The 13,387-nt window shown below is 40.0% G+C and overlaps 3 protein-coding genes across 3 annotated transcripts; all 3 read right to left on the reverse strand.

Annotated features, from left to right (window-relative positions):
• Positions 1 to 1,982: 1,982 nt before the first annotated feature.
• Positions 1,983 to 3,062, reverse strand: LOC128230820 (zinc finger protein 596-like). Its single transcript, XM_052943261.1, has one exon. The coding sequence runs from the start codon at positions 3,060 to 3,062 to the stop codon at positions 1,983 to 1,985; it is 1,080 nt and encodes a 359-aa protein (XP_052799221.1).
• A 3,917-nt stretch (positions 3,063 to 6,979) lies between these two features.
• LOC128230821 (zinc finger protein 501-like) lies at positions 6,980 to 8,071 on the reverse strand. The gene has a single exon (XM_052943262.1). The coding sequence runs from the start codon at positions 8,069 to 8,071 to the stop codon at positions 6,980 to 6,982; it is 1,092 nt and encodes a 363-aa protein (XP_052799222.1).
• A 3,600-nt stretch (positions 8,072 to 11,671) lies between these two features.
• LOC128230822 (zinc finger protein 835-like) lies at positions 11,672 to 12,751 on the reverse strand. Its single transcript, XM_052943265.1, has one exon. The coding sequence runs from the start codon at positions 12,749 to 12,751 to the stop codon at positions 11,672 to 11,674; it is 1,080 nt and encodes a 359-aa protein (XP_052799225.1).
• Between the last annotated feature and the right edge of the window lie 636 nt (positions 12,752 to 13,387).

A 13,387-nucleotide genomic window follows, 5' to 3' on the forward strand; every position in this document is an offset into this window, starting at 1 on the left:
TACGACACAATATCTCGTTTTAACGACGTTGTTTCCCGCTGTAGCGACACAATATCTCGGTTAAACGACTTAGTATCTCGCTGTAACGACAAGGTATCTCGTTCTAACGACTTAGTATCAGCTGTAACGAATCAGTATTTCGCTGGTACGACTTAGTATTTCGCTTGTTCGACACGATGTCTCGTTCTAACGACTTTGTTTCTCGCAGTAACGACACGGTATCTCGTTGTAACGACTTAGTTTATCGCTGTTATGATACAGTATCTCGTTTTAATGACTTAGTATCTAGCTGTTAAGACACGGTATTTAAAACTGAACCACAATGTTAAATCTCAAAACCAGTTAGGGCCATTATTTATTTTAACAAAAACCGACCCAAAAAGCATGTGACTTTGGACGTCAGTTGACCCCTTTTTATTTTGGTATCATTTGAATGGGCTTTAAGAGATTAAAAAGACAGAAAAACATATATATATACTATCGTAATGTTTGTTTGGCATTCATAAAATAACAGGATATGCCACTACGTCCGATTTCAATTGAAATCAAGAGTTAATATACAAACTGTAGTAACTGAATGTGTTATGTACTTTCGGTCATTTGATTTACCCATTAGTCATTGACAAGCAAGTATCTTTCAAATAATACAAAAAATAAAATGGCGTCATCAGGCAACACCATTTAAATTCGGTTAATCAGAGAAATTGCGTATATGTGGGTCGGATAGAATCGTGGTGAAAGGGAAAAAAGGTCTTTATAATTGTCATGCACCCCGAGCGGTGTGAATTGAAAACATCAGACCTCGTTCTTGTCTGAACGCAATTCTCGTTACAAACTTAAGTATCACTGTAATTTAAATGTTTTTTTTTATATCCATTAAACTACTGATACATTTTAAGTATTGCATTTTTATTTTGTTCTAAAAAGCAGGCGTTTGAATTGAGCGGAAGGGGGAGGGGGCAGTTGCTAGGATCGTGGTTGGTATCGGCTTTTTGATCAGCCTGTATGTGGGTTTTGTCGTCTGGTGTTGCCGCCAAAACAAACGTCAACCGCCAGCCTCCGTGGAGATGCAAGTTTCGGCTGGTTGTAAAGCATTACCATTTATAATACATGTACTCGTCATAGCACTCGTAAGTTCCATTCAACCAGTATTAATAAAGAGCCAACGGCATAACCTCTACCGACTTAGTCCATGTCAATATTGAAATTATAGCCACCGTTAATCGTTGCAGCGCCTACTATGACTTACATAGCAGCCCGGGGTGAAAGCCTTAGGTCAATTTCGGCGCACCCCAGGGAGGACAACCTCAGGTCAAATACGCTGCACTCCTACGAACAATCAGGCAGCTTACAGTACGAGACCGTACACCTAATACCCCACTCCGTACGTTCAGCCACCGACTTTCAACGACGCTCCTAGTCAAAACGGTCAATATCCAACCGGTCAATCCCAATATAATGGTGATCATCCGAGTAGCCATAGAAAGGAAGCTTCTTCAACGAGTCAATTTACCAGAACACGAACAATTCATAAAATAACACAGGGTACACAAATCAGGTTGTTCAGAGTTCCGCGATGCTATAGCCTGTACCAGAAACAATCTAGAAGTAGTTTCAGTATCAGTATAGAGGAGTTCACGTATATTCACGTAGTGAAACTGTTGGTTCAACCTCAGAATGATTAGCATTGTATATTCGTGGGTAACAGAGATAGTAAAACATTTCTGCTCCAAAGATTTCTTGAAGTTTCTACGTGCGCACGATTTCGACTGTTTTATAATGTTTATAACTATGCATTGAAAACATATATTGTTTAAGCAATTTATTAAATCGTTTATAATTTTAGATGTTTTGTAAACAATAAATACAATATAACTCCATAACGTTAACAACATAACAACACTGTGGCTTGCAATATATACTCCATAATCAAGTCAATCATTTTTTTACCGTCAATAAATCAAACAGCATCAAGTCCAAGGTCACATTTTGTGAGAACACATGTGCAGTTTCAGCTGAATCTTCTGTGGGTAGGCGTTGCCACATCCGGGAACCGTGCACCGGAAGGGGTTTTCCCCGGTGTGTAGACGCTCGTGCACCGCGCATGCGTACTTGCTGTTGAAATACTTTGCGCAGTATCCGCACTTGAAGCTGCGGTGATCGCGGTGGTAGCGGTAGTGCTGAGTGAGCGAGGATCGTTTGGAGAACTTCCGGTCGCAGATAGAGCAAGTGAACGGCGTATTTCCGGAGTGGACGTTCATGTGATCTCGGAGGCGGCTATTGGTGCTGAACTCCTTTTTGCAAATCTCGCAGAAGTAGCCGGCGTGCAGTCGCTGATGCTTCGTGAAGAAACAATGTGCCACCACTTTGTCGCAAAGGCCGCATTGAAAACGCTCATCGTTCAGCCGGATGTGTCGTGTGACATAGCCGTGTGTGGAGAACAGCGACTTCCGAAAACCGATTGGGGCGTCCTGGAGTTGATGGATGCGCTGATGGTTCTGTGCGTCTCGGCCGTCAACACATAGAGCATTACAGGCGTGACACCAAAACGTGTCTGCATCTTTTGAAGATCTGAAGGATGACTCGTTCTTTAGTGGTCTGGTCAACTGTCGGACGTGTTGCACGAATGCCGGAGCCGGACTAAACGCACTTGTAATAATGGCCGGAGCGGAAGGGGTGTCAGCAGAAATACTTGGTACGTCGGCGAGAAGAGCTTTGATAGAAAATGGATGAGCATGTGCGACAAGCGGCTGTGGTGAAGGTATCTCGAACTCCCTGTTGGTGTGAATGCTGTCGTCGCTTAAACCAGAGACGTATCCGCTGCTCTCGGTCACGGATGTGTCCGCTACCAAATCAGACCCGACACTCGGCGCATACCGAAGGACGATGGGCGACGAGGAGACAATACCAAGTGTCTCGCTGCGCAGATCTTCCTGGTTGACGAGAGAATCGCATGTGTGATCCAGAAGCTTGTACTTGGAGAGATCCAGGGGAAACTTGCGCGCCTTCTGGTGCACCCGGTAAGCGGCGTTCATCATGATTTGTGACATCAGGGCCTCCATCTGCAAGACAATATAATAATAACATATTTTGATATAGTGGACGCAATGTTATTAAATGTTTTATATTATGGCCAAACAATTGAATTCAAACATTGAAAACAAATTATACTGCTTTTACAAACCTCAGAATCATAGAATCCAGTCAAATTATAGTATAATATTGCATTATTATATTTCAATTTGAATTCTTAGTGATATAATAGAGAATTAATTGCTACATCTCTTACCTTAAAAGAAGTTCTGAAAAATCCGGCAGATATCAAGCTGAGATTAATGATATAATCTGGATTAATTTCTCTTTTTTTTCTGATGTGAATAGTACAGTCATTAAAATGATAACATTGATTGGTCTTAATCGTTTTTTCTTATATACTCTGGTCTTCCAATATGATCAAAGCCCTATTAGCGTGAGGCTCCAATCACGGTGTGATAAACGTGTCCATTGTACGGGCCTCCTCCCTAGCTTTGATTTCACCTTTTGTTTTGTTATGATTGGAAGTTTGCGTCGGCTCTTCATAGCACATTAAGATTCACACATTTTAATTATGTGAACATTTAACACCTTTTCACATGAGAAAACATAATGATAATGCTCGCTTCCCAGCCCCAAAATTATTTTCGTCGTCCACCTCCTCCTCGTCATTCGATGAATCTTTCTAAAATTTATCATCATCCTTTGATTTATAGAGGGTACTCTAAACAAAGAACGGCACTACACAATATTATAATAAAGACTTCATATTCAAGAATACAGACGGACGAATGCACCGTAATTAATAACGGTTTCTGATTCAGTGTATTGGCAATATCAGCAAATACGTGCTTTAGGTCAATATTAACATCAATTTCACAAAGATGGCCACAACAAAGAAATGAAAAAAACATCAACATACACACATTTGTAAAGTGGTTTATGACCATAAATTTAATCTACACATTATTACACATAAATGTTCATATTAACACACATTAATACAATCAAAATGTATGTTACATGTAAACAATTCAAGAGACAGCGCCTCGGCAGCAAGTACATCGTTTCGTTTGGACATGGCGAAAAAATACACATTTCACTAAGTTCCTGATAGTCCTAATATTATTTCTAGATAAAGGTGATATTCTAATTCAAACATATGATAGGACATAGTTGACATTTTCTATCTTCTCTAAATATTTTATTTGTCTCTGGCTTCAATCTCTCAATATAAGAGAGACTTAGTAAAACCAATTATTGTTAATTCTCAATTCTATGATTTACTCACTGTTTATGCATTTCATTACTCCTTATTTTGTATTTATATCATGCATCTATGTAGCTCAAATGCTTATTTATACTTTGTTCAATATTTCTGCAATAATTACTGGTTAAACCAACCTCTTAGGAATTGGCACACAGTCTGAATCTTGAGACGTACCAGTGCGGTTTCGTTATTACAACATAGTAGTTCGCTATAACGACTAAGTATCTCGTTTTAACCACTTAGTATCTCACTTTAACGACACAATATCTCGTTTCAACTAGTATCTCGCTGTAACTTAATTGAATTGCGGTTTAACGTCTTAGTATCTCGCTGTAACTAGATAATATCTCGTTTCAACGACTTGGTGTTTCGCTGTTACGACACAATATCTCGTTTGAATGACATAGTATCTCGCTGTTGCGACACATTATCTCGTTTAAACGACTTAGTATCTCGTTGTAACGACTTAGTATCTCGCTGAAACGAAACGGTATTTGAAACTGGGCCACAATGTATAATTTCAAAAACCAGAAAGGCCTTTATTCACTTAAACCGGCACACAAACATGTTATTTTGGACGTCAGGTGACCCCATTATATTTTGGTATCATTTGAATGGGCTTTATGGGAGGAAAGTAAATTATAAACAGACGAAATTATATAGCAACGTTTGTTTGGCATTCATACATAACATAATATGCCATTTCGTCCGATTTCAACTGCAATGAAGTGTTAATACTCAAACTGAAATAACTTTATGTGTAATGTACTTTCGGTCGTTAAATTTACACATTCGTCATCGTCAAGCAAATATCTTACAAATTATACAAAAATATTATGGCTTCATCAGGCAACATAATTTAAATGCGGTTAATAAGAGAACTAGCTTGCATGTATATGTGGATCGGAAAGACTCGCACGGTGGTAAAACGAAAAATGCTATGCACCGTGAGCGGCGTGTATTGAAAACAACAGACACTGTTTTTGTCAAATGCAATTCTCATTATCAACTTGAGTATTGCAGTAATTTGAATTATTTATAATACTTATCCATTAAACTCTGATTCAATTAAAGTATTGGATTTTTGTTATTTCAAAGAGCAAAAGCTTGACGGGCAGATTGCTGGGATCGTGGTTGGTATCGGTTTTCTTGACAGCGTGTGTGTGGGTTGTCTCGTCTGCTGATGTCGCAGAAACAGACGACAACCGCCAGCCTCCAAAGGGTTCAGCAAGTTTCGCCTTGTGGTAAAACATTATCATATACAATAGGACCAGTATTCGTCATACCACTCGTAAGTTCCAAAAAACAGTATTTATAAAGTGCAAAAAGCATAAACTCTACCAACTTTTTTAATGTAAATATTGAAAATATATCCACCGTTAATCGTTGCGGCGCCTACAATGACATAGCCAGTCCGGGATAAAAGCCTCAGGTCAATTTCGGCGCACCCCCGCGAGGACAGCATTGGGTCAATTACGGCGCACTCCCGTGAGGAAAGCCTCAGGTCAAATACGCTGCACCCCGACGAACAATCGGGCAGCTTACAGTACGGGACCGTACCTCCAATACCCCGCTCTGTACGTGGCTCAAGACCACAGTTATCTGCCCCCGTTGACCAATATCCGGATGTGAATACAGAAAAAAAGAGTGCTTGTGTTCAAGTATCAATATTTTATTAAAATTGAATGAAAAGAAGCAAAAAAATGTTCTTTTTGCAGAGAACTTGACTGAATTTGACACTCTATTGCAGAAATTGATAGTTTTCAATGTAATTATTGGAAAAATCATAGCTTGTGGAAGTCTGAAAATGAGTTGTTTGTAGCCGATTGATTCCCTGGCTGAAGGGTTTTTTTTTTGAACTCAATTTTGACAGTCGGGTCAATGGTCAACATGGTGTTTTCTTGTGATTATATTTTGTGTCTTGAATTGTTCTAGAGATGCCATGTCCTTGTTTTTCAATTGGGGTGTGTATAAAGTCAAAAGCCAGGTTAGTGTCTATATGAAACATATAGTAAAAATAACTGTGGTCTCACGCCACGTTCAGCCACCGACCTTCTACGACGCGTCTAGTCAAAACGGTCAGTATCCCACTGGTATCCCATATTCTCAATATGTTGGTGAATATCCAAGTAGCCATAGAAACGAAGCTACTTCAACGAGTCAATCGCCAGGCCAGAACATGAACAATTTGCTTAGTAACGCAGAGTACACAAATCAGTATGTTGATACCTCCGAAAAATAAGAGATACCAAATAAAGAACTGTTTTAGAGTTCCGCGAGGTTATAGCCTGTACCAGAATCATTCTAGAAGTAGTTCATGTATATTCACCTCGTGAAACTGTTTGTGATTTCTTGAAAAAAGCTTCGATCTCAAAATTATTAGCATTGCACATTTGTATCTTCGTGGGTAACAGAGTTAGTAAATCGTTTCTGCTTCACAGATTTCCTTGAGTTTCTACGTGTACACGATTTCAAAACTTTTATTACATTTATAACTATGCATTGAAAACATAATATTTTTTAAGCAATGTATTAAACCGTTTATAATTTTACATGTTTTGTAAACAATAAATACAATATAACTCCATAACGTTAACAACATAACAACACTGTGGCTTGCAATATATACTCCAGAATCAAGTCAATCATCATTTTCCCTTCAAATAAATCAAACAATTAAGTCCAAGGTGACATTTTGTGAGAACACATATGCAGTTTCAGCTGAATCTTCTGTGGATACGCGTTACCACATCCGGGTACCGTGCACCGGAAGGGGCTTTCCCCGGTGTGCAGACGCTCGTGCACCGCGCATGCGTACTTGCTGTTGAAATACTTTGCGCAGTATCCGCACTTGAAGCTGCGGTGATCACGATGGTAGCGGTAGTGCTGGGTGAGCGAAGAGCGTTTGGAGAACTTCCGGTCGCAGATGGAGCACGTAAACGGCGTATTTCCGGAGTGGACGTTCATGTGATCTCGGAGGCGGCTGTTGGTGCTGAACTCATTCCTGCAAATCTCGCAGAAGTAGCCGTTGTGCAGTCGCTGATGCTTCGTGAAGAAACAATGCGCCACCACTTTGTCGCAAAGGCCGCATTGAAAACGCTCATCGTTCAACCGGATGTGTCGCGTGACATAGTCGTGCTTGGAGAACAGCGACTTCCGGAGACCGATTGGGGCGTCCTGGAGTTGGTGGATGCGCTGATGGTTCTGTGCGTCTCGGCCGTCAACACAAAGAGCATTACAGGCGTGACACCAAAACGTGTCTGCATCTTTTGAAAATCTGAAGGATGGCTCGTTCTTTGGTTGTCTGGTCACCTGTTGGAGGTGTTGCATGGATGCCGAATACGGACTTAACGTACTGGTTATGATGGCCGGAGCGGAAGGTGTTTCACCAGAAATACTCGTTACGTCGGCGAGAAGAGCTTCAATAGAAAACGGATGAGCATGTGCCACGTGTAGCTGTGGTGAAGGTGTCTTGAACTCCCTGTTGGTTTGAACACTGTCGTCGCTTAAACCAGACACGTATCCGCTGCTCTCCGTCACTGAAGAGTCCGATTCTAATACAGTCCCGGCACTCGGCGCACACCGACGGACGATAGGCGACGATAATGCAATATCAAGCGTCTCGCTGCGCAGATCTTCCTGGTTGACGAAAGGATCACATGTGTGATCCAAACGCTTGTAGTTGGAGAGATCTAGGGGAAGGTGGCGTGTCTTCTGGTGCATCCGGTAAGCGGTGCTCTTCATAATATGTGACATCAGGGCCTCCATCTGCATAACACAATGCAGGATTATATATTTTTGAAAGGGGATGCAATATCATTTTATGGTTTATGTGATGGCGAAACGATTGTATACAAATAATGAAAATAAATTATATTGCTTTTAGAAACGTCACAATCATAGAACCCAGTGCAATTATAGTATAATATTACATTATTATAATTCAGATTTTAGTGATATAATAGAGCATTGATTGCTACATCCTTAGTGAATTGGCGAGATGCTCTTACAATGTTTTAAGAGAAATTATCTTACCTTTAAAAAAGTTTTGAAAAATCCTGCAGATATCAAGCTTAGATTAATATTATAGCCTGGATTAATTCTCCTTTTTTCTGATATGAATAGTACAGTAATTAAACTGATAACATTGATTGGTCTTAATGTGTTCGTGTTATATACTATGTTCTTCCAATATAATCAAAGCCCTATTAGCGTGAGGCCCCGATCAGGGTGTGATAAATGTGTCCATTGTACCGACCTCCTCCCTAGCTTTGATTTCAACTTTTATTTTGTTAAGATTGGATGTTTGCGTCGGCTCTTCATAGCACATTTGGAATAACACATTTTAATTATGCGAACATTTAACAGCTTTTAACATGAGTAAACATAATAATAAAACACTGCCTCGTCTCGACCCATTCCCAGCCCGAAATTTCGTCCTCGTCATCCAATGAATCTTCTTAAAATCATCATCATCCGTTGATTTATAGGTGGTTATCTAAAACAATTACGATAATACACAATATTATTAAAAAGACTACATATTCAAGCATACAGGCGAAGGAATAAACGTTTGTACCGTCATTAATAACGGTTTCAGATTCAGTGCATTGGCAATGTCAGCAGATCCGCGCTTTTGGCAAAAATTAACATCAAATTTCATAAAGATCGACACAAAAAAGAAAAGAGAAAAACATCAATATACGAACATATAAGTAGTTGATAACCATAAATTTAAGATACACATGTTTACACGCACATACTCACATTCCCGCATATACACATATATTAATACAATCAAAATACCACTGTACTATTTAAACAAATCAAGAGACAGCGGTAGCAAATACATCGTTTCGTTATGAAAAGGCAATACATACAATTATCACTAGGTTTCTTTTAGTCCTAATATTATTATTTGTTAAAGTAGATACAAATTAGGGTTAAACGAGGTCCATATATATTTAGGACAAAAAAGTGACATTCTGATGCAACCATTTTGATAGTTCATAGTTTACATTTTCAATCTTCTCTAATAATGATATTGTGTTTTCTGGTTTTAATCTCTAAGGAATGGACACTCAGTCTCAATCTTGATATGCACCAGTACTGTTTCGTAACTACGACATAGTATTTTGCTGTAAAGATACCGTCTCGTTTTAACGACTTAGTATCCCGCTGTTACGACACAATATCTCGTTTTAACGACGTTGTTTCCCGCTGTAACGACACAATATCTCGGTTAAGCGACTTAGTATCTCGCTGTAACGACAAGGTATCTCATTCTAACGACTTAGTATCAGCTGTAACGAATCAGTATTTCGCTGGTACGACTTAGTATCACCTGTAACGAATCAGTATTTCGCTGGTACGACTTTGTATTTCGCTTGTACGACACGATATCTCGTTCTAACGACTTTGTTTCTCGCAGTAACGACACGATATCTCGTTCTAATGACTTAGCATCTTGCTGTAACGACACGGTATCTCGTTGTAACGACTTAGTTTCTCGCTGTTATGATACAGTATCTCGTTCTAACGACTTTGTTTCTCGCAGTAACGACACGATATCTCGTTCTAATGACTTAGTATCTTGCTGTAACGACACGGTATCTCGTTGTAACGACTTAGTTTCTCGCTGTTATGATACAGTATCTCGTTTTAATGACTTAGTATCTAGCTGTTACGACACGGTATTTAAAACTGAACCACAATGTTAAATCTCAAAACCAGTTAGGGCCATTATTTACTTTAACAAAAACCGACCCAAAAAGCATGTGACTTTGGACGTCAGTTGACCCCTTTTTATTTTGGTATCATTTGAATGGGCTTTAAGAGATTAAAAAGACAGAAAAAACATATATATACTATCGTAATGTTTGTTTGGCATTCATAAAATAACAGGATATGCCACTACGTCCGATTTCAATTGAAATCAAGAGTTAATATACAAACTGTAGTAACTGAATGTGTTATGTACTTTCGGTCATTTGATTTACCCATTAGTCATTGACAAGCAAATATCTTTCAAATAATACAAAAAATAAAATGGCGTCATCAGGCAACACCATTTAAATTCGGTTAATCAGAGAAATTGCGTATATGTGGGTCGGATAGAATCGTGGTGAAAGGGAAAAAAGGTCTTTATAATTGTCATGCACCCCGAGCGGTGTGAATTGAAAACATCAGACCTCGTTCTTGTCTGATGCAATTCTCGTTACAAACTTAAGTATCACTGTAATTTAAATGTTTTTTTTATATCCATTAAACTACTGATACATTTTAAGTATTGCATTTTTATTTTGTTCTAAAAAGCAGGCGTTTGAATTGAGCGGAAGGGGGAGGGGGCAGTTGCTAGGATCGTGGTTGGTATCGGCTTTTTGATCAGCCTGTATGTGGGTTTTGTCGTCTGGTGTTGCCGCCAAAACAAACGTCAACCGCCAGCCTCCGTGGAGATGCAAGTTTCGGCTGGTGGTAAAGCATTACCATTTATAATTCATGTACTCGTCATAGCACTCGTAAGTTCCATTCAACCAGTATTAATAAAGAGCCAGCGGCATAACCTCTACCGACTTAGTCCATGTCAATATTGAAATTATAGCCACCGTTAATCGTTGCAGCGCCTACTATGACTTACATAGCAGCCCGGGGTGAAAGCCTTAGGTCAATTTCGGCGCACCCCAGGGAGGACAACCTCAGGTCAAATACGCTGCACTCCTACGAACAATCAGGCAGCTTACAGTACGAGACCGTACACCCAATACCCCACTCCGTACGTTCAGCCACCGACTTTCAACGACGCGCCTAGTCAAAACGGTCAATATCCAACCGGTCAATCCCAATATAATGGTGAACATCCGAGTAGCCATAGAAAGGAAGCTACTTCAACGAGTCAATTTACCAGAACACGAACAATTCATAAAATAACACAGGGTACACAAATCAGGCTGTTCAGAGTTCCGCGATGCTATAGCCTGTACCAGAAACAATCTAGAAGTAGTTTCAGTATCAGTATAGAGGAGTTCACGTATATTCACGTAGTGAAACTGTTGGTTCAATCTCAAAATGATTAGCATTGTATATTCGTGGGTAGCAGACAGTAAAACATTTCTGCTCCAAAGATTTCTAGAAGTTTCTACGTGTGCACGATTTCGAATGTTTTATAATATTTATAACTATGCATTGAAAACATATATTGTTTAAGCAATTTATTAAATCGTTTATAATTTTAGATGTTTTGTAAACAATAAATACAATATAACTCCATAACGTTAACAACATAACAACACTGTGGCTTGCAATATATACTCCATAATCAAGTCAATCATTATTTTACCGTCAATAAATCAAACAGCATCAAGTCCAAGGTCAAATTTTGTGAGAACACATGTGCAGTTTCAGCTGAATCTTCTGTGGGTAGGCGTTGCCACATCCGGGAACCGTGCACCGAAAGGGGTTTTCCCCGGTGTGCAGACGCTCGTGCACCGCGCATGCGTACTTGCTGTTGAAATACTTTGCGCAGTATCCGCACTTGAAGCTGCGGTGATCACGATGGTAGTGGTAGTGCTGGGTGAGCGAAGAGCGTTTGGAGAACTTCCGGTCGCAGATAGAGCACGTGAACGGCGTATTTCCGGAGTGGACGTTCATATGATCACTGAGGCGACTGTTGGTGTTGAACTCCTTCTTGCAAATCTCGCAGAAGTGGCCGTCGTGCAGTCGCTGATGCTTCGTGAAGAAACAATGTGCCACCACTTTGTCGCAAAGGCCGCATTGAAAACGCTCATCGTTCAACCGGATGTGTCGCGTGACATAGCCGTGCGTGGAGAACATTGACTTCCGAAGACCGATTGGGGCGTCCTGGAGTTGGTGGATGCGCTGATGGTTTTGTGCATCTCGGCCGTCAACACAAAGAGCATTACAGGCGTGACACCAAAACGTGTCTGCAACTTTTGAAAATCTGAAGGATGGCTCGTTCTTTGGTTGTCTGGTCACCTGTTGGAAGTGTTGCATGGATGCCGAAGTCGGACTAAACGAATTGGTTATGATGGCCGGAGCGGAAGGTGTGTCACCAGAAATACTCGTTATGTCGGCAAGAAGAGCTTCAATAGAAAACGGATGAGCATGTGCCACGTGCAGCTGTGGTGAAGGTGTCTTGAAATCCCTGTTGGTTTGAACACTGTCGTCGCTTAAACCAGACACGTATCCGCTGCTCTCGGTCACTGAAGAGTCCGATTCCAATAAAGTCCCGGCACTCGGCGCACACCGACGGACGATAGGCGACGATGATGCAATATCAAGCGTCTCGCTGCGTAGATCTTCCTGGTTGACGAAAGGATCACATGTGTGATCCAAACGCTTGTAGTTGGAGAGATCTAGGGGAAGATGGCGTGTCTTCTGGTGCATCCGGTAAGCGGCGCTCATCATGATATGTGACATCAGGGCCTCCATCTGCATAACACAATGCAGGATTATATATTTTTGAAAGTGGATGCAATATCATTTTAAGGCTTATGTGCTGGCGAAACGATTGTATACAAATAATGAAAATAAATTATATTGCTTTTAGAAACGTCACAATCATAGAACCCAATGAAATTATAGTATAATATTACATTATTATATTTCAGATTTTAGTGATATAATAGATCATTCATTGCTACATCCTTAGTGAATTGTCGAGATGCTCTTACAATGTTCTAAGAGAAATTATCTTACCTTTAAAAAAGTTTTGAAAAATCCTGCAGATATCAAGCTGAGATTAATAATATAGCCTGGATTAATTCTCCTTTTTTCTTATATGAATAGTACAGTAATTAAACTGATAACATTGACTGGTCTTAATGTGTTCGTGTTATATACTATGTTCTTCCAATATAATCAAAGCCCTATTAGCGTGAGGCCCCGATCACGGTGTGATAAACGTGTCCATTGTACGGGCCTCCCTCCTAGCTTTGATATCAACTTTTATTTTGTTTTGATTGGAAGTTTGCGTCGGCTCATCATAGCACATTTGGATTCACACATTTTAATTATGCGAACATTTAACAGCTTTTAACATGAGTAAACATAATAATAAAACACTGC

This window comes from Mya arenaria, chromosome 4 (genome assembly GCF_026914265.1).
Source record: "Mya arenaria isolate MELC-2E11 chromosome 4, ASM2691426v1".
NCBI classification, from domain to species: Eukaryota; Metazoa; Mollusca; class Bivalvia; order Myida; family Myidae; genus Mya; species Mya arenaria.

Bases quoted from the DNA above. Each gene is read 5' to 3' on its own strand.
- LOC128230821 (XM_052943262.1), bottom strand. From the start codon at position 8,071: ATGGAGGCCCTGATGTCACATATTATGAAGAGCACCGCTTACCGGATG.
- LOC128230822 (XM_052943265.1), bottom strand. From the start codon at position 12,751: ATGGAGGCCCTGATGTCACATATCATGATGAGCGCCGCTTACCGGATG.
- LOC128230820 (XM_052943261.1), bottom strand. From the start codon at position 3,062: ATGGAGGCCCTGATGTCACAAATCATGATGAACGCCGCTTACCGGGTG.